This window comes from Pyrgilauda ruficollis, unplaced genomic scaffold (assembly GCF_017590135.1).
Source record: "Pyrgilauda ruficollis isolate IOZ18807 unplaced genomic scaffold, ASM1759013v1 scaffold35, whole genome shotgun sequence".
Taxonomy (NCBI): Eukaryota; Metazoa; Chordata; class Aves; order Passeriformes; family Passeridae; genus Pyrgilauda; species Pyrgilauda ruficollis.
Genome location: NW_024524934.1, coordinates 5,402,414 through 5,421,680, shown reverse-complemented (window position 1 = coordinate 5,421,680; position 19,267 = coordinate 5,402,414). Strand labels below are relative to the sequence as shown.

At 42.1% G+C, this 19,267-nt stretch overlaps 1 protein-coding gene across 1 annotated transcript in view; it reads right to left on the bottom strand.

Moving 5' to 3' along the window:
* PHACTR1 (phosphatase and actin regulator 1) overlaps positions 1 to 19,267 on the bottom strand; it is a 294,154-nt gene that overhangs the window by 14,405 nt on the left and 260,482 nt on the right. Inside the window, exon 10 of the mRNA XM_041475409.1 lies at positions 2,837 to 2,892. Coding sequence (XP_041331343.1) covers positions 2,837 to 2,892 — 56 coding nt within the window. The remainder of the gene's footprint in view (positions 1 to 2,836; positions 2,893 to 19,267) is intronic.

Below are 19,267 nucleotides of genomic sequence, written 5' to 3'. Positions count from 1 at the left end.
GAGGCATTCAGAACCCAGCTAACCATAATTTTTGTGAGGAATTTATACAACCCTGAATGTGCCAGGTTGACAACTGATTACTTGTACCCACGTGTGAAGTGGCACAGGGGTGGTGTGTGACAGGGGATCGAGGAATCTTTCCCTATATACTTGGACAGCAAGTATAGCTGCAAAGTGTTCTTTAGTCTTCAAACTAACCCTGCAGTCCTGGACTCTTCCCACTACATGCCCTTGACCTAAAAATGAGTCAGTGAATGGGGTATACTTCAGTGAAGGAGACCCTACAAGAACCAGGTGTCTCTGCTGTCTCCTTGCTGTGGCTGCTGTGATTTCACTGTTGCCATCAGCAAGTCGCAGAACTTGGCAATGGATGCTTTGCCCTTGTAAAGATAACTCATAATTATTGCAGTAGCACAGACCCAGGAAGCACTCAATTCATGTATAAAGACTGGCTGTCCAACCACATTTTGCCTCATTTTTTCCCATCAGCATGGGCAATAGCGCAGTTACACGTGTAACAGGAACATCATGGTACCAGACACTTTCATCAGGGAGATTTCACCTCTCACTGCAGAGAAAATCCTGTTTAGTCTACTTGAGAGTGTGGTAGGTTTTCTTTTGTGTTTGTGCCTGCTCTGGGCTGGGCTTTTGCAAATTGCTTGACCTGCTTATGCAGAGAATTTATAGTCTTTTTATTAGCACTTCCTGAGTCTCTCTCTACACTCCATTATATTTATTATAATGCTGCTTCTCAGAATTCTAGAGAAATGACACAAAATGATGTACAAATCAGAAGATATTTATATTTAAGTGTAGAGTATGTTTATGTTTTCTTTTTTAAATTATGTAACAAATTTAATTTTTTTCTTTCCTGCTGTGGTTCACCAAAAGTTGGAATGCCTTGGAAATACCACATTACTCTTTCCTGTAATTAGGAAGCTGTTCATTTACCAAGACACACATGTTTGGGGCAGATTTGTGCTAAAGCAAGCTAAAAAAAATCCATTTAGGAAATACAATGTGTTTCTGGAATTAGGGTAATATTTTCAAACATCCGTGTCATTTAAGAGCCTTTATTCAATTAAAAAAGAAACTGATGTTACTCAAGGGGTAACTCCTCTGAAATGTAAGACACCTTTAGGGCGCTCTGTGACTGCTGTGCTCGGCAATGTGACCTTTAGGAATGTCTGCAAGGCACCCAGCATTGGAGATGCTGCTCTCTGCTGATGCTGGTTCAAAGCAGGTGCCCAAGACGCCAGGGCAGTGTTTGCTGGTCATGCACCAGTGCCAGGTGGTGCCTGATGTGTGTTTGTTCAGAGGTCCCAGGACGACAACGTGAGCTGCCAGAAAACTGGCCTTGTCGCTCTGTGCCTGAGCCTGACATCAGTCACGTCCCAGGTCCCCCCTGCTCCAGCTGTTCTGCTACGCCCCTGTGAGACAATCACAGCTGGATGTGCCAAGTATTTCCCCAGGTTCTGCCCCTGACTTCCTTCAGCAGCCAGTCACAGGAGTTAGGAGCAGTAGGAGCACCGTTATTAAGAGAGGGCTGATCCCAAACAAATGGCTGTTCCAGCAGCCTCAGGCTTGCCCACGCCGCTCTGCTGTCCGGTCTGTTCTTTGCATTCACAGTGCATTCCTCTTTGCATCTCTGTCTCTCTCTGACTGTCACATGTAATAACATCAACAGATGAAAAGACCCTGCTGGGCCCTAACACTATCATTAATCTGCTAATATTTGATTTTGAAGTATTTAAAAAATGAATTCTGCTGATTTTCAGTGAATTAATCTTCTGCTACTACGTTTTTATGATTCTATACAATGCAGCTATTCCAACAAGAGAAGGTGAATTATGGACCTACCTAAGGAGACATTATGTATAAAGTACCATTTTGGAATACTTTTTTTCTGTAGTAATTTTTAAACATTTTCCTGGAAATATGCATTTACTAACTTAAAAGCAGAAGAACTTGTTGGTTTTTTTTTCCCTGTTTCCGAAGTAACAACAACTAGATAAACAGCTTTTTTTTTTTGTTTGTTTTAATATTCAAAACACTTTACTAACTTAAAAGCAGAAGAACTTGTTGGTTTTTTTTTTTCCCTGTTTCCGAAGTAACAACAACTAGATAAACAGCTTTTTTTTTTTTGTTTTTGTTTTAATATTCAAAACACTCCATGCAAGTAAAGAAACTGTAATTTTCTTCCTGTTCATTCATGAGGTTATGAAAGTTGGACTCAGTCCAGTTTCCCTTGAAGTCAGTGGCAATGTATCTACTAACTTGGTTCAGGATTTCTGAGTGGTATTTTGTCCCTTTAAAATAACACAGGCTGAGGATCTACCAGCAAATTTTTGGCTGATTTAAAGGGAGAATTTCAGGGGAAAAGCCCTGAGTCACACTGGATTCTTTTTTAAATTGAATAAAGGCTCCAGCTAGCATAGATTGCTGTGAAGATTTTTAGGAAAGCTAATTGAGCTATGCCCTAATGTCTTTACTTACAATGGGATGCTCATCTATATAAGTGTTGCACAAAGGAAGCTTTTCAGGATGTCTGACCCCCTGTCTGGAATGTCATTCAAGACCTGGGATTTTTTTCCCCTTAGGTCATTTATTCTTGTAAATTTACTGACTCTGATTTGAAAGAACTATTTCTGCAGATCTAGATGTTGTTGCCTCATCTTCCACGTTTATTTACACTTACGATGCCCTTTATTATTTTTAATTATTATCAGCGATATTTACAGAGAATAGTTCATGTTTATAAAAACCACCAAATGTATACGAAATCTAACCCAAATTGTCTGGCTTCAGGTTAAATGTCAGCAGAATCAGGACTTACGTTTCAGTATGTTCCTCTGCTCTAATTCTTCAGCAGTTGGCCTCTGGCTCAGTCGTCTGCGAAAAAAGTCCAAGATCAGTTTTTGGACCATATCATATTCTCCTCAGTTCTCTGCCTTGAAGAGTCACTTTGGGGTGTGAAAGGCAGAACAGAAAGCACTGACACTGCTCCATTATGTACTTGGTATGCCTGGACCATGCGTGACACACACCATGCTTCGCTTTCGCAGTTTCCTCTGTTTCCAACCCACAAAAGACAAAATATGTTATGTCATCTCAGGCATGACTCTCCCACCCTTACCCCAGGCAGAGCTGCTGAAAGCTAAGCCACACAGATGTCTCCACTTAATTTCCTTCCCTCCATGCCTTCTTCCTAACTTGCACAAGTATTTCTAGCCAGAATCCAGCTAACCCTCTCGCTGCCCTCTCGCCAGCCTCCTGACTGCGCCCCGTTGGTTCACACAGTGTTTGAACACACAGACACAGAAAAAACAAGGGACTGTTTGGCAGCACTGAGGGCAGAACAATAGCAACCCTCCTCCTCCTCTTGTGGCTTTTATTAAATCCTGCATTGAAGGATCAGTGTGACTTGCTAGTCGATCTGTCTGTAATAGGGTCAACAAACCCCACAATCTCATTACAAATGGGGGCTCTGTACATAGGAATGACCTGAATATTCAGAATACAGAGCAAGCACAAAAGGGTATTTGCAAAACAAAGTGAACCAGAGAGATGACATCAGAATTCAGCACTGTTGGGCATCCTCATACTTTTATCCAAGTCAATGGGCGTTTTGTCAATGATACCAATGACATGACAGAGCCTTCTCTTCCTTCAGACTTGGTCACTCAGAGACGTTTCCAACTTGGGGGCCACAATCTCTGTCAACTGGACCAGCTTCCCTGTGAGTTACTGGTGAATGGGCACTGATAGGAAATGATAAGAATGCTGCACGGCTTCATCTTCTGCAATGAATGTTCCCCTGACCCTGGGCACAGCAGCTCTCTGCAATGGAGCTGGCTCTGCAAGGCTGGATGAGAGAGGTCTGACAATGGCTCCTCACCACACAGGGGCTAAGCTGCTGGTGCACATGCATCCCCAGCCTTCTCCAGGGCCAGGAGCTCATGCGTGTGCCAGTTCAAGACCCCTGCCCCTCACACTGTGTTCAGAGCACAGGGCTGAACAAGCACTAGGTAGGAGCCCACCTCTCATACCAACTGTTTGAAGGCAGAAGTTTACAGGCACCTGATTTTACAGTCTTTTACAGAAGATTTCCACCAGCAGAGGTGATACCAGCCATATGTTCTCTGGGAGCACTTTACACCATGAAAACAAACCAGCAGAACACAGCCCTATTTCAGTGTAGAATTTGGTGTCAGGAGCTTTGTCCCTTTCTTATAGCAGATTGAACATTTATCTCATTAGCAAAGTGTTAAAAGGGACAGAAACTGATCCTTAATTTAGATGTTCAGAATGTCTGCAAAGTATTTTGAAGACAGAAAGTGCTATTCAAGTGCTTGCCATTTCCACCTTTAAGATACAGTAGCTGATGCTAATGGGAGACTTCGCCTTAGGACTGTGAAGCAATTAAAACTACTTAATTTCTAGCATCACATGAGAACCAAGAAAGAAGAAGTTGCCACTTTTAGCCCCACCATATGTGTCTGCAGGAACTGTATTATAAATGTCTTTAATCCCCCATGCCATGATGCTTTTGAAAAGGATGCATCAGAGGGATGTTCAGGATGAACTCCAGCCATCCAGCATGTGGATGGCTTCTACAGAAACAAACATCATATTAAAAGGAGAAAGAAAAAAACCCTCCCCAAAAGTCCTCCCTTTTCCAAGAAAACAGGGATTGAAGGACTCAGATAAGTGTTCTGTCACTAACAGTTTACACTAGGACATTTCCAACAGAAGGCAGAAGTTTTAACTACCTACAGAAGTGATTTACAGCAAGGATCACAACTTCCATGTCTTTAGTGAGGTACCTGCCATGAAGCAGATGCATTTAAACTAAGCTTTCACTGCATGTTACCATGGCATTGCTTCCACACAAGAGGACAAAGATTTCCTCCTAGTATGCCCTTATCTGCATCCTCTACTCCTGTGCTGCCCAGGACATATAAACCATGGGACTCCTCCCCACACTGACTGGTAGGGCTCCAAGAGAAAGCCAGCCGAGGATACCCGTGTTCTCCATCAAGAGTCAAATTACTTTGTGGATCCCATTATCCACCCTTTTCAGTCTGCACAGTGCTCCTGCCTAAATGGTGACTGCCACTTTTAAGTGATGCACAGCAGAAAAAGCCATGCCACTTTGGATAGATTAATTCATGGATTAGCAATCACTTCTGGAGTTTAATAAACCCAAGTTTCTAATAATGTGACTTAGGCAGTAGGAAAAGCTAAGGTATTCTTGTAGAGGAACAAAATCTTAATTAGTCCTTACAGTGCAAGTAGTAAAGCAGCACTGGAGGATGAAGAAGGTCATGAATAGAAGCCATGGAGGTTCCTGGCCTCCAGTACCAGTGTCTGCCTTCATCTCCATGAACTGCTGTTATATTCCCATTTCTATCATCCTTTGGGACTGACTGAGCCTGCTCCTGCTCCTTCATTTTAAGTCCCTCCTTGATGAGCTCTTCAAATAAACACAGCCCCTTCCACAGCCCTTCCTTTCCAAGCTCTCCCAATTATCTCTTTTCATGGTCTCTTACTCATTTAATTACTTCTCATTCTGTTACAGTGACTTCTGCCCCCACACAACTGGGGCTTTACAAACACCTCCACCAGCTCCTCAGAACAGCACCATTTTAGTTCTTGTTTCTTTCTGCCTAATTTCTAGGCTTGCCAGATGTTGAACAGCTGTTAACATCTCTGTTAATCTTTGAAAATCTTGATACTAGTTACAGATAATGTAAATCAAGAAACACTAGCAGCTCTTGCTTTATTACTATGGCTGCAAAGACAGGTTTTTTTCTTCCACACTTACTTTCAGTACAGTTCAGTATCTCTAGCATAGAGCTCTGACCTTGGCAAACATCAGTGGTGATAGCTCCCCTCTTCTGCCTTCCTTCCTGTCCTGCCCAGAATAAAAAGTTGTTAATGAAGCCCACCTAGCTCGCACAGGTTGATTTAAGTAGTCGGATTGCTGGCTTGCTGCTGTGCCTTATTTAATTTAACATCACAGGGGCTGCATGAGGCAGTCAGGAGGCCACAGGTCAGGAAAAAGGTGTCTCATTAGCAGCACAATCAGAATAAATGGGAGAAAATGGAGGTGAGGAAGGAACCTGGTGCCACAGCAAAGAAGGGATCTGCTTGTGTGAACTGCAAGGATGGAGGGAGATGTGTGGTGCTGCTGTTGATCAGAAAGGTAACTCTGGTTATTTCATCAAACTAAGTAAGTGCAGGTGTCTGACCAAGGAACAGGGGAGACACACCACAACAAGTAACCACCTCTAACAGCACTTTCTGTATTTAAAATGTTCATGTGTGAACATGCCTGAGCTTCACTGTGCCATCCATACAGTCTTGCAATATGCTTCAGGCATTCAAGAGGACATGAAAGTGTTTTGTTATTTGTGCTTTACAATGTATTGCTTGGTTTATGCTTTGTACATTTCTGCAATATTGATTACAACAGTTTTGCAAATATACTGTGATAAAGGTTTTACTACAAAGGAAACTTCTTAAGATTTATGGTGACATAAGAAAAGCCTTGCTGGGATTTCACTGAAAAAATAATATCCAAATGAGTTCGTCAGTAAAAACTGCTCACATTTACAAAGATAAACTTGACACCAAACCAATTTTCGAATTAATTCTCTGCATGATCAAATGCATCACGCTCCTTGTGCTAGACAATAGAGCTGAGCCGTTCTTCATAAGAACAGTGTAGTGAGGCTTATTTTGTTGAGTGTTTTTATTTTTTTACTTGTTTGCTTGCTCTGAATTTGCTCTGGGCTGGGCTGGTCACATCATGGCAGATAAATAGGAGTTTGGGGCCAAAAGGGACAATCATGCAAAATCAGTTGCTGTGGATCTAAAATATTGGCTGATGTGGGTGCAATCTCCTCAGGGACCAACAGGAAAGAAAGGCAGCATTTTCACTGAGGGATGCTACTGTTTGGACCCTCCCCAGCAAACTGAGAACTCAGAATGAAAAGTTTCTGCTCCACGTGTCAGTGTTCTGCAGGAGCAATAAAAGGAAAAACATCTCCTTGGGCATGACAAAACACTTAAATGAAGTACACAGTGATGCTTACCCTGCTCTGCAGTGTGGCCACTCCCCGAGGGCTCTCAGGCCAGCAGCTAACCCGTTGTGGGGCCTCGGCTCAGATTTTTGCAGCCCTTTTGTCTGGCAGCACCTTTGAAGCGAGATGCTCCTGGCTGCCTAGGCTGTCCCCTACCAGGAGCCATGGGTTTTCTCTCCTTAATCTCTTGTTTTGCTGCGGATGAGTTCCAAGAAAAGCTGGTTCATGCCATCCAGCTTGCTGTTGTGTGAAGAGGATGATGTGGGATATGTGTTTTCTGTGTACCAGGAATTCATCTTTGAATCTGTCCAGAGGACAAGAGAATTTAAGAGCCTAGTGTGGGGTCACATGCAAGTATAATGGCTGGATATAATACAGGGCTTGTTGGAAAATGATTCCCCACACACTTGCCAGGCTTATCAACTGTGTTTGCAGTGTTTGCAGACAGGAAAGGCAGAACTTAGCAGCTCTCCAGTGCTTGAATGGTGACATCTGGTGTGTGTGACCCATGAATAGGACTGGTGGACACGAAAGGGCACACAGTAGGATGGTGAGATGTCCAGAATATCCCCAAGGCATCTCTGAGCCAAGTCGTGCTCACACAGTTGTTCCTCAGGCCTTAAGTCACCCTGATGTATATTAACTTCTGAACAGTGGGGCATAAATAACTTCTAACAGTGGGGCATAGGCTCTGGAGCAACTCCTGAATTTATTCTGTATGTGCAAATATCCTTAATAAGCAGCAACTGGGCTCATACTACCCTAGACACTGCTGTAACAGAGCAGTAAATCTGAGCTGGGCACATGAGAAGCCAGCTGCTACAAAGAAACACTTGTCACGTTGCTCTTTAGTTGACATAAATGAGCATGACCGAAGCCAGTAGAACTGCGCTGATTTACATCAGCAAAATAATTCCACATGAGGAAAATTCAATCTCAGTAAAGAGTCTTAATTTACCTTGCCTTTCTCAATAATAATAATAATGCTGACAGCACAGCAGAATTGACCAAGTAAAGGCTGTCAGGGGCTCTTTGCACTCCCATGCCATGTACAGAAAATTCAGAGAAAAACAGAAGAGAAGAAAATCTTGTATTTGTTTCTACCAGTTAACTGTTAGCAGAGGGCAGGAATGAACTACATCCTTTCCTTACATCACTGCACAATGAGCAAAAAATCATTGTAAGCCTGGAGGTTCACTTTCTCTGCAGTGACAGCTCAGATTTTGCCAGCCTGACTGTAGAGTCTACAGAGGACTATCATTCTCCTAAACAGGATTTATAAAATGGGATTAAATGCAGTTTTATCAATGAGTGAATAAACTGAGGGCATATTAAATAGAAGATCCCTACCCAAAGAAGCAAGTGTAACAGTTTTATACCAATAAAATTCTTGTACTAGACTCCATTAAGATGTCTGCTAATCTGTAGGATTATTACTTTCTTTAAGCTCACTCACAGGTAAGTGTGACAAGTCTCCTGGTATCAGTCACGATAATATACTTTATAACTCCTTTTCCTGAGAAATTAGGACAATAAAACCATAAGGAGAGTTTGCCACGATTCAGTTATCATGTAATGACTGCTCTGCACTTCCCTGTTGATTTAAAATATTCAGCCTCTGGGAGATGGGGATGCTTCTGCAGCTATAAAGAAGCCCGTGGCAATGACTAAAGCAGAGCCAGCGTGGGCAGAGATGACTGTTCATCCCTAGGAAAATGGGTGAAGCACCACTGGGATGGTTTAGCAGAGAACCAGTTAGACAGTTTTGGTAGGAAGTGTTTGCTTTTGGTGAAAGTCTAAAAAACCGCTAAGTATCAGTTGAAGATAAAAGTACTTTCTGATGGTGCCTTACTGACAAAGTACTACTTCTGCCTTAGTATCCCAGCGTGCTCCCTGGACTTTTGATTGTGTTCCCTTGACATTTGATCCAGGATAGCTACCACAGTCCCATAACCCTGAGGAGAGAGGCAATGCTTTTGCTCAGCATTAGTGCACTGCAAGAAGTACAGAACAATCTGGAATGCGAACCAACCCAATTATATTTCCCATAATACAACTGCAGTTGTGTTTCCAGCTGGGCTCTACAGGAAAATCAGATTTACAACTGAAATTATTCAGACTTTAATTCAGGCTCTAAGCAGTCATTTACTACCCCCCAAAATTATCCTTATCCCAGACTTGATTTTCTGTTGAGAAACAGCTTCAATATAGACTTTAAAGCTCCGATTAGTCCAGATTGCAGTGAGGATTTTTGGGAAAACTAATCAGCAAATTTTATGCTTGCTCAAGCATCTGTGTATAGTGAGAAATATAACCAAGCTGGCTCTTTGTTTAAAACTCTTACAACTGACCAATTTGTTTTCCCATTCTTTAAATCATGTGAATCTATTCTTGAGTCATGGCTTAAATGATGCCATTTTTTCTGGTTCAGCTCACTGAGGGATTGAATTATTATGATTTTGATTTATTCTTTGGAAAGTTACAAGCTTCCTGAGAAAGAACTGCCTGCCCAGAGTAGGTCTCCTGGGAAAAGAATATAATATTCAAAATGTAGATTTTGACAATTTATTATGTTTACATAAGGTTAAAATCTTGTTCATCATATATGGAACAAATTTCTTTAAAATATCCAAATAAAGCAGAAATATTTTGGGCCATGAACTCTGTATTTCATTAAAAGAAATGAAGCAATGACTGGATAGCCCTATAACTCTGACTAGAAACACTGTGGATAATGACATATGCAGGTCATCACTCTTCCATTAGATCACTATAATAATGCAGACACCTGCATTTTCTCAAGGAATGACTTCATTTCTTTTCTAAAGATAATGCCAAGCAGTGATAGACACACAAATCCAGATTTTGTCCCCATGTTAAATAATACTAACGGGGAGATGCCTACTGGTTAATGGAACATTGTGAGACTACGCCTCACACCTCAACCTCTAAAATGGAGCTTCCTCCATTTAATTACTGTGCTGTTCCATTAACAAAACTCTCAGCCAAATGCTGGCTGTTTGCATAAAATACGATCATGTAAGTTTAAATTATTAAAAAAAAAGGCACAGCTGAATTAAGACAGTTATACCACACAAGCTTTGCAGCATTACTTCTCAAATGTCTTTTCCCTAGTCCCAAGAACAAAACATCCAACAACTGCAGTAGGAAACAAAGAACAATCTTTTTCAATTTATTATGTATCTAATTCAAGGAAGTATTTTTGGAACAATAAAAATGGGATATTTTTGAGTACTAGAAATCCAGAGTGAAAAATGTACTAAATGCTGGTTTAAAATCTAAAGCATGCCAGAAAAAACAGATGGATGTTAGGACCCATTGTAATAGAGAAAAAAATGTTCTAAAATGTTAGCGATTGTCCTTCTGTTATCTATACAGCATTATGAGGAGACACTTGCTTCACCAAATGTGATAATATTGAATTAAAAGCTAATTTTACAAAGCTACAGATATCATAATTTGCAGTTCAAGGTCAATCTGTGAATGACTTGAGTAAAATGGCACCAGAAATAATCAATGTGAGCTGAACAGATATGCTTGCTGTCTACAGGCATTATTGGATGGTTTGTTTTAAAATCTCTCTACAGTAATATTACTTTGTCTCTGTGAACGAACATACTTCCAGCAGTGAACAAAAGTTAGTTACACTCTTGAAAGCAAAGCCATCTCCAAGTATGAGCCAGAAGAGCAGAATTCCCTTCTCTGTTGGAATCTTCACCCTGGCTTATGATGCTCAGGCAAGTTTGGATGTTGGAACATATTTGACATAGGAATAAAGCAGTTATTCCTCTGTGTATGTGGCATGGCCTTGGGATGGAGACAAAAAGCATTGCTTTAGGTGGGAAGAAGTTCTGTGGGATCAGGGAAGAAAACACGGAGGGAGGCTGAGGGGTGACAATGAAAGTACAGCCCCACTCTCCAAAGCTCTTCACCTTTTAAAGTCTCAGTGATCTTTCCCAGCAACACTCTCTTCTGAGAAATCTGCTGCCACAAACTTAAATGCAACCTACCCTGAGAAGCAGCTGCTGCCTCTGAAGAAGGGTTGAGGGCTGAAACACATCATGGAAGAACCACCTTCCCTGTGTTTAGTTAGCCTGAAGATCAGACCCCCAGATGGGCCTCTGTGACCACAGTGACTGACGTGACCTGTGCATTAGCAGGTATGTTGCACTTCTAGCACTGCCAGTATGGAATTTGCTTAATGAAAAAAACAGCAGCACCTTACCTTCTTATTCACATATGCATTAACACAACTGTAAGCCTAAAATATCAAACCACGGACATTTTAAACATGTAAACAAATAAACCAACTTTGCTTGGCAGTCCAAGTAATCTGTGACCATCACGGAAAATCTCTATCCAAAGTGTAAAAAGCTGTTCATTTTAAGGAAGGAAATCTGGATGGGGAGCTTCAGCAGCAAGCTGATGTCAATCTCAACATATATACACAGCCAGCTCAAAGTCTTCTCTGTTACTACAGCAGCTACAGACCCTTCAAAGTACAGAGAAAGGAATTACCATAGAATGGTTTGGGTTGGAAAGGACCTTAATGATTATCTAGTTCCAACTGCCCTGCCACAGGCAGGAACACCTTCCACTAGACCAAGTTCCTCAAAGCCCCATCCAACCTGACCTTGAACACTTCCAGGGACGAGAGTACCCTAGCTTCTCTGGGCAACCTGTTCCAGTGTCTCACTAGCCTCACAGAAAAGAATTTCTTACTAATATTTAATCCAAGCCCACTGTCTTTCAGTGTAAAGCCATCCCCTCCTTGTCCCCCATTTTTATATGCTCTTTAAAGAGTCCCTGTCCATCTCTCTTGAGAAGCCCATTTAGGCAATGTAGGGCTGCTCTAAGGTTTTCCTGGGGCCCTCTCTTCTCCAGGGGTCTCTTCTCTCAGCCTGTTCACATATACCCCCTGATCATATTAGCTTGTTGTAGACCATTTTACCAGTGCCAGCATGAAGAAAGGTAAATGAATAATAGTGCAAGAATAAAATTCATCTTCAAGAGGGCACTTTACACTGGTAATGTAAAAAAAAAAAGCAACTCACACCCTTTCTGCTAAATGAATCAAAAGCTAAAATAGTCAGTGACTTGGAACAGCTACAATATAGGAACTCTACATAAAGGGTTTTATAACAGAAGTTGGCAGGGTTAGCAATTCAAAACTGCAATAATTCAGTTTCTAGTAGAAAAGATGCATAGGAAATTGCACAGTGCCTATACTTTTTCTTATTACTGAAGTGGAAAATTCCTGGAAGTAAACAAATTTGAGAGTTTTAAGGGTAACTAACTATTTTGTGACAGAGGGATTTCAGTTCCTCAGATTGTGGGATTTCAGATCCCCAGACTTGATGAAAGGCAGGTGATAAATAGTAGTAACTTTTTACAAAGGGCTGTGCCTAAAATTTTCACTTGAAGACTAAGAATTAGGACTGGCTGAAATGTTTGTGACAAACTAAAATTGCTGGAAAATTGAGTTCTAGAAGGTCAGAAACTATCTGCAAGGTTAGGTAAAACTTAGTGAGTAGTTTCAGCTGAAAAAAACCAACTCACTAGACACACTTTTATCAAAACCAGTAAAATTTAAAAAGCATTAAAATGCACTAGACAATATTTAATTCTGACCCGAAATGCTAGTTTTCAGTGTGTAATAAAAAAATTAATGATGCCTGTACTTGCTATTTTAGTCAGTTTTCCCTGCTCCACTTGTTAATTATTTTGTTCCATTTGAGTGCCAAATGCAAAAAAATTCATCATTCATCCAAGTCCAGTAGACACAATTCTCCTTCCAATAATTGCTACAGCGATTCCAAGCACAAATCTACTGAGGTGGATTACAATGAGAACTCTCCCCAGCATCTGTGTTGCAAACTTCAGTGCAGGTGCCTTGGTCTTTCCTCACCATTTGAGGGGGTACCTGCTGGTCAGACCAGGTCTTTGTACGTTTTACAACATTGATTCTTTTGTATCTGCATCACCAACTGCACAATAATGTCTTATCTTTCTAGAGAATGTCATGTTTCACCACCCTATCCAGAGATTTGCTCATTGTACAAGTTCCCAGCTGGTGTGTATTTAACAGCTTCACTGCCAGAGCTTACTTCTGCCTCTATGCATTAGCAAAGGCCAGAAAGAATTTTTAAAAAATCCTAGCATCTCATGGAATATCAATGAAAACATGCAGCACCAGAGACATAAAATAGCAAAAATGTCTAGCTTTAAAAAGAAACACATATGAAATTATTTTACTTGGTTAAAATAAAAAAACCCATGCCTGAGGAAACTGCATATTTGTATTTTGAAAAGATATTAGATATAATTATTCCACAGTTATATCATCACCTTTAGGTTCAAATCTAGTGGCCTAAAAGCATGACAAAATATTTTTTACCCAGGAGAATTCTTGTCCCATCTGCTTTTTCTTCTCTTGGACTTACTGAGATACACATAATTACCTGGAGGCTAAATTTAGACTACAAAGTGGTAAGCCTTTTTTTCTGTTGTTGCTTTGTACATATTTCCACAGCAAAACAAATGGAATGCTATAAAGAGGCTTATCACATCAAATAGGGAATTAGCAGCAGGAATCATTAATCTCCAAAGTAACAAAGATCCCATTTCCAGGCAAATACACTTAACTTCAAAATAAACAACCCCTCCTTGTGAAAGAAAAGACTTCCAGAGGAACATTCAAACCCTCTGTGCTATATTGAGCAGGCTGCAGCCTTTCTTTTTGTCCTGCATAGTGTGACATCAGCTTTTATACATATTTTCCCTCAAGTTTTGAGAGCTCAGTTCAGCCCCTACTGAAGTTTCTCCACATTCAGTTTTCTGACTACTGTCAGGTGCCTGTACATCCCCCTGTTCCACCTGGCACTCCATCAATGTGAAAACCTGCCTCATTACCACAATCTAGCTGCTGGGGTGATACCAGTATTCTTTACATTATTTTTTTTCGCTAGCTAGAGGTGATGTTGAACTATGGAGGGGGATGGAGAGCCCAATTACATCTTCCTTATATAAAACAGGAGAGAAAACTATTCCTGGCTCTGTTGGCCTAAAGAATAATTTTTCCTTTACACCTCAGACACTTCACTTTTTAAATCTCATTGGGAAAATGTTGCAGACATCTTCCCTGTGATATTTCAAATGAGGGTGCTATCAAAGTCCACATTTTTTGCAATTGTTTGCCCTCTAAAGAAAGACTGCCTTACATTGGTGACTGTTTTTTGAGCTCCTTACTGAATAGCTTTGCAGCTGGCATTCAGGCAGAAAGGCTGAAGACAATTAATATTTAAAATACTTTGTACTCAAGCCGAGCACAGTATGTTTGTTCATGGCTGCTGACATGCCATAGGAGAAGCCTGGATTTCCCTGAAGGGCACACTCAAATGCCAAGACTGAAATACCTCTGTCCTGGGCATTCAGTGCCCTGGTTTTGTGGCATATACTTGTTTTCTGCATATCTAGCTGCAGTGATGGCAAGGACAGGGGGCTTGGAAAAAGGAAGCAAAGGAAATAATCACAGTCACCCTGACAAAAATCCCTTCTGAATATTTACTGATGATGCACCAAGTGTTCATAAATCTGGAAACTGCACCTACTGCTATGAGAGGCTGCAGATTGGACTAAAACATATTGGCTAGCATAGCCTGGGCAGAGTCACAGTGCCTGCTTCCCAGTTCTGCTCAACTTCTTTACTAGTTTAAAACATGCCATTTCTCATTCATCTACGTTAAGCAGAAGTACAAGGATACACCCTCTCAGGCCCTTCTTCCAGCCCCAATGGCCACAGCCACGGGGACTTGTGTTTTGCTTTACAGGCAGATTGAATTTACATCTGTAGCCTATAGTTTATTGGGTGGTAAGCCTACTCTTATGACTGGAGGTTATCTAATGCTAATAACAACTTCTCTCTGCTGAGACCAGCTAATGAACACCAGCTGCTAAGGAGCATGGAGGGGGGGAATATCTCACAACTACTACACTCTGTCAGCTTTTCAAACTCCTCTGAGCAGTGTTTTTAGCAAAATGTACATTAAATACATACTTCCACTCTTCTTTACAGACATCAGAAAACTCCTGTACAATGCATTACTGGAAATCCCTGCTGCTGTATAGCACCACTGCAGGCTGTCTGGGATGTATCTGAGAGGACCAAGCTCCCAATTCCCCAAAGTGAGGAAGAACAATAATTTGCTGATTGTTGTCTCTGGATTCACCCACAGATAGAAACTGTTGAAGGCAGATCTTAAGGTTTTGCTTCACATAGTTAGAAAAGCAGAAAAGAGCTATACAAGGGTGCAGGGAGACTGAAAACTCTTGGAAGGGAAACTGGGACTCTTTTTTTTTTTTTTTTTTTTTGCTATGGCAGAGATGGACTGAGGGGATGGGGAAGTGCAGGGCTGAGAGAAATGCTTGTTGAAGGAAGTTGGGTGTCTGGAGTTGATTTCCTCATGAATGCAGCATGTCTGTGAGATGTTCTTGTTTAAAAACTGAGTCCTGTTAACTTTTTCCATAGAGCAGAACACAAGGAGTTTGGTCACAAGAGCTAATCCCACACTCTCCTGGGACTGAAGTAAGCTAGAGACTCCTACAGTCTACATGTCATAGACAGGCATTTGTCAAAGCTTGTGACCTGGCTAAATTGTCTGTGCTGGCACAGCCATTGTGCAATAACCCAAATCAGAGAAATAAGTCAAGCATTGCAGCAGAATAGCTTTATGAAACACATTCATAGAAACCTTAGGTTGCAGAGAGTGAAGGGAAGCAGGATTTGGGGAAGTCTGAGACAGAATTTGGCCAAAGGCACACCAAAAAATCAGCCAACAATGTCGAACACTTCAAAACCCAAAGATGTTGCTAATACACATTGACATTGTCGGTACTTTTGGTACCTTGTGTTATCACAGAATGGTGAGTCTGGCAGGGATCTCTGAAGCCCATCTGATCCAATCCCTCTGCTCAAGCAGGGCTGCCTAGAGCTGGGACTGTGTCCAAATGACTTTTGAATATCTCCACAGAGAAATTCCACAATCCCCCTGGCCAACCTCTGGCAGTGTTTGGTCACCCTCAGAGCAGAAATAATGTTACTGATGTTCAGAGGGAACCTCCTTGTTTTGTTTGTGCCTGTTGCCTCTGGTCTTGTCACCGGGCCCCACCGAGGAGTGCCTGGCTCTGTCCCCACTGTACCCTTCCTTCAGGTATTTATACACATTGATAAGATCTCCTGAGCTTTTTATCTAGGCTCAACAGTCCCAGCTCTCTCAAGTGCTCTCTACAGGGACGGTGCTACAGTTCATCATCCCCATCATCTTTGTGGCCATTTGTTGGACTCTCTCTCATATGCCCATATCTCTTTTCTACAGAGGAGTCTTGATATCTTTGCAGATCCTTTCCAACTCAGAATATTCTGTGATTCTGAGCCAGAAGTCGACACAGCACTCCAGATGTGCCCTCACCAGTGCTTAGTAGAGGGCAAAGATCACATCCCTTGGTCTGCTGGCAATATTTTTTCTAATGTACCCTGGAATTAGCCATTTTTCTCCTCCCTACCAAATTGCTGGCTGACGTCCAACTTTGTGCCCTGAGGACCTCCAGATCCTTTTCTGCCAAGCTGCTCTCCAGCTGGGTGGCTCCCAACATATACTGGTGCATGGGGTTGGTCCTTCCTAGGTCAGCAATTAGCACTTGCCTTTGATGAACTTAATGAGATTTTTGCTAGCCCATTTCTCCAGCTTGTCAAGGTCCCTCTGGATGGCAGCACTATCCTGCAGTGCATCATCCACACCTCCCAGTTTGGCGTCACCAGCAAATTCGCTGAGGATATGCTCTGCCTGTCATCCAGATCATTAATGATGGTTGTTAAAGAGGACTGGAGACAGTACTGACCCCTTGGGGTATGCTGCTAGGTACTGGAGTCCAACTAGACTCTGTGCCACTGAACAGCAGCCTCTGGACTGGATGGGTAAATGGACTGAAAAGTCTGAATGGCTGGGCCCATTCTTGGACCTGAGGAATTTTACAGGAGACAGTGTTGAAAGCCTTACTGAAATCTACACAGACATTATCTACTACTCCCTGGTTGTCCGCCAGGTCAGTAATTTCACAAGTTCCTCACATTAATCAGGCATGACTTGCCCTTGTGAATCCACATTGACTACTGCTGACTTTTTTTGTCCTTTATGTGCCTGAATATGGTTTCCAGGATTTGTTTCTCCATCACCTTCCTAGTGATGAATGTGAGGTCAACTGGTCTATAATTCCCTGACTCCTCTTTGAATATAGGAGTGACATTTGCTTTCCTTCTTGTCTTTGAATACTTCTCCCAGCTGACATGATCAGTCAAAGAAATATTAAAGAAAATAAGGATGGCACTGAATCTTCAGTAATGCTGGGTCAAGTTTATCCTTTCATTTATGCTGAATAGTGAGGCAGCACTGCTCTCTGGAAGATTTTACACATGCCCTAATTGTTAAAACATGACATGACTAGTGACAAGTGCACAGAACTGAGAGAAAGGCAAGGTACAGTGATGGGCAGGTGGGAAAATCAAATCTGAGGTAGTCAAGTGTGCAAGTATCAGGAAGGATGCTGAGACAAGTGAATTGTCATGCTTGGTATTCCTCCACTGATGCTTTGCATTTCCCCATCACTGTTTTGATATCTGCTCCAAAATCCTTCAGGCTGAGGTCAAGTTCTGCACAATATCTTGAACCAAGGTAGGGTGGTGGGGGCTACTAGCATTAATGAAATACAGTGAGAAATAAGACAGAATAAAGACTCTGAAGAGAAGAATTAGTCAAGACAAAGAGAAATAAAAGTGCCTCCCAAAAAAGTGTCCTATGATGGTTTTTTGGGGCAAAAATTATCTTTCCACCACTGAGCCTTTTTTAATCTGTCATGTCACATTAGAAAACATGACGGAACCCTTTTCTGGCATTAAACAGTGCAGTACAAAATATTGGCAGCTCTTAACTGCAGTAGAGTATTAAATTTTCTTTGCTAGTCTAGTCTGAAGGAGAAGATGAAAAGGATGGTGGAACATCACAAGGCTCTATAATGCTTGCAATTGCCCAGGTCTGCCTATCTTATTTTTTATGTCTGCTCAAACAAGGGAAGAGTGAATGGTTCTGGCACAGCCTGATGGTGAAGGACACCAGGAATTTACACCAGAAAAAGGTAGAGTCTCAGGGGATGTTCTGGCTTTGGAACATCAGCCACTCCTTTCCCTGAAAGTAGCAGAGGGAGGTTTTGGGATCAGTTGGGGAATCCCATGATGGGGAGATATAAAGGCACCAAACTCTTGTCAGAGAAGTTTCTCCCCAATTTGAGACTGATGTGCAGCTCCAAACAAATCACTTCCTGTCAGAGGGGCTGCCTGCCCTCTTTCTTTTATAGCTGAACCTTGGATATTAAAGCTTTCCCGGGGCAGGTAAGTCCCCCCTAAGTATAGGGGCACAGGGTGCTCTGGGAAAGCCAGAATTGGAGCACAGTTTGACTAATCCACCTTCCCAGTGCAGCCAGAGGCTGAAGGAGCTTGTTTCCCATGCTACTTGCAGGTTTAACTGGAGGTGGGCCAGCTGATGGGGCTATGAAAAGACCATCATGGAAGATGACCAGAGATCTTTCTCTGTACCTTCTGTGAGGGGCTCCCAGGGAGGGAGTTTATGCACACTTTGCACATAGCAGCCTTCCAGTACCTTAAGGGGGCCCACAAGAGAGATGGACTTTTCACAAGGGCATTGTCACAGGACAATGGGTAATGCCTTTAAACTGACAGAGGGAGGGTTTAGATAAAGTATTAGGAAAAAAATTATTTGCTGTGGGGATGGTGAGGCACTGAAACAAATTCTCCAGAAAAGTGGTAGATACCCCATCCCTGGAAGCATTCAAGGTCAGGTGGGATGGGGCTTTGAGCACCCTGGTCTAGTAAGAGGTGTCTCTGCCTATGGCAGGGAAGTCAAAATCATATGGTCTTTAAGGTCCCTTCCAACCCACACCATTCTATGGTGACATGAATCTGTGACCTCCCTGCATGCTCCCCTAATGGGTCTGGGTCCTCCCAAGGAGCCATCTGCCAGCCCACCAGGTAATTGGTGTCCCTGAGCTTGCAGAAGAGACAGGGTCCTGGTCCAGAAGCCATGCCTGCT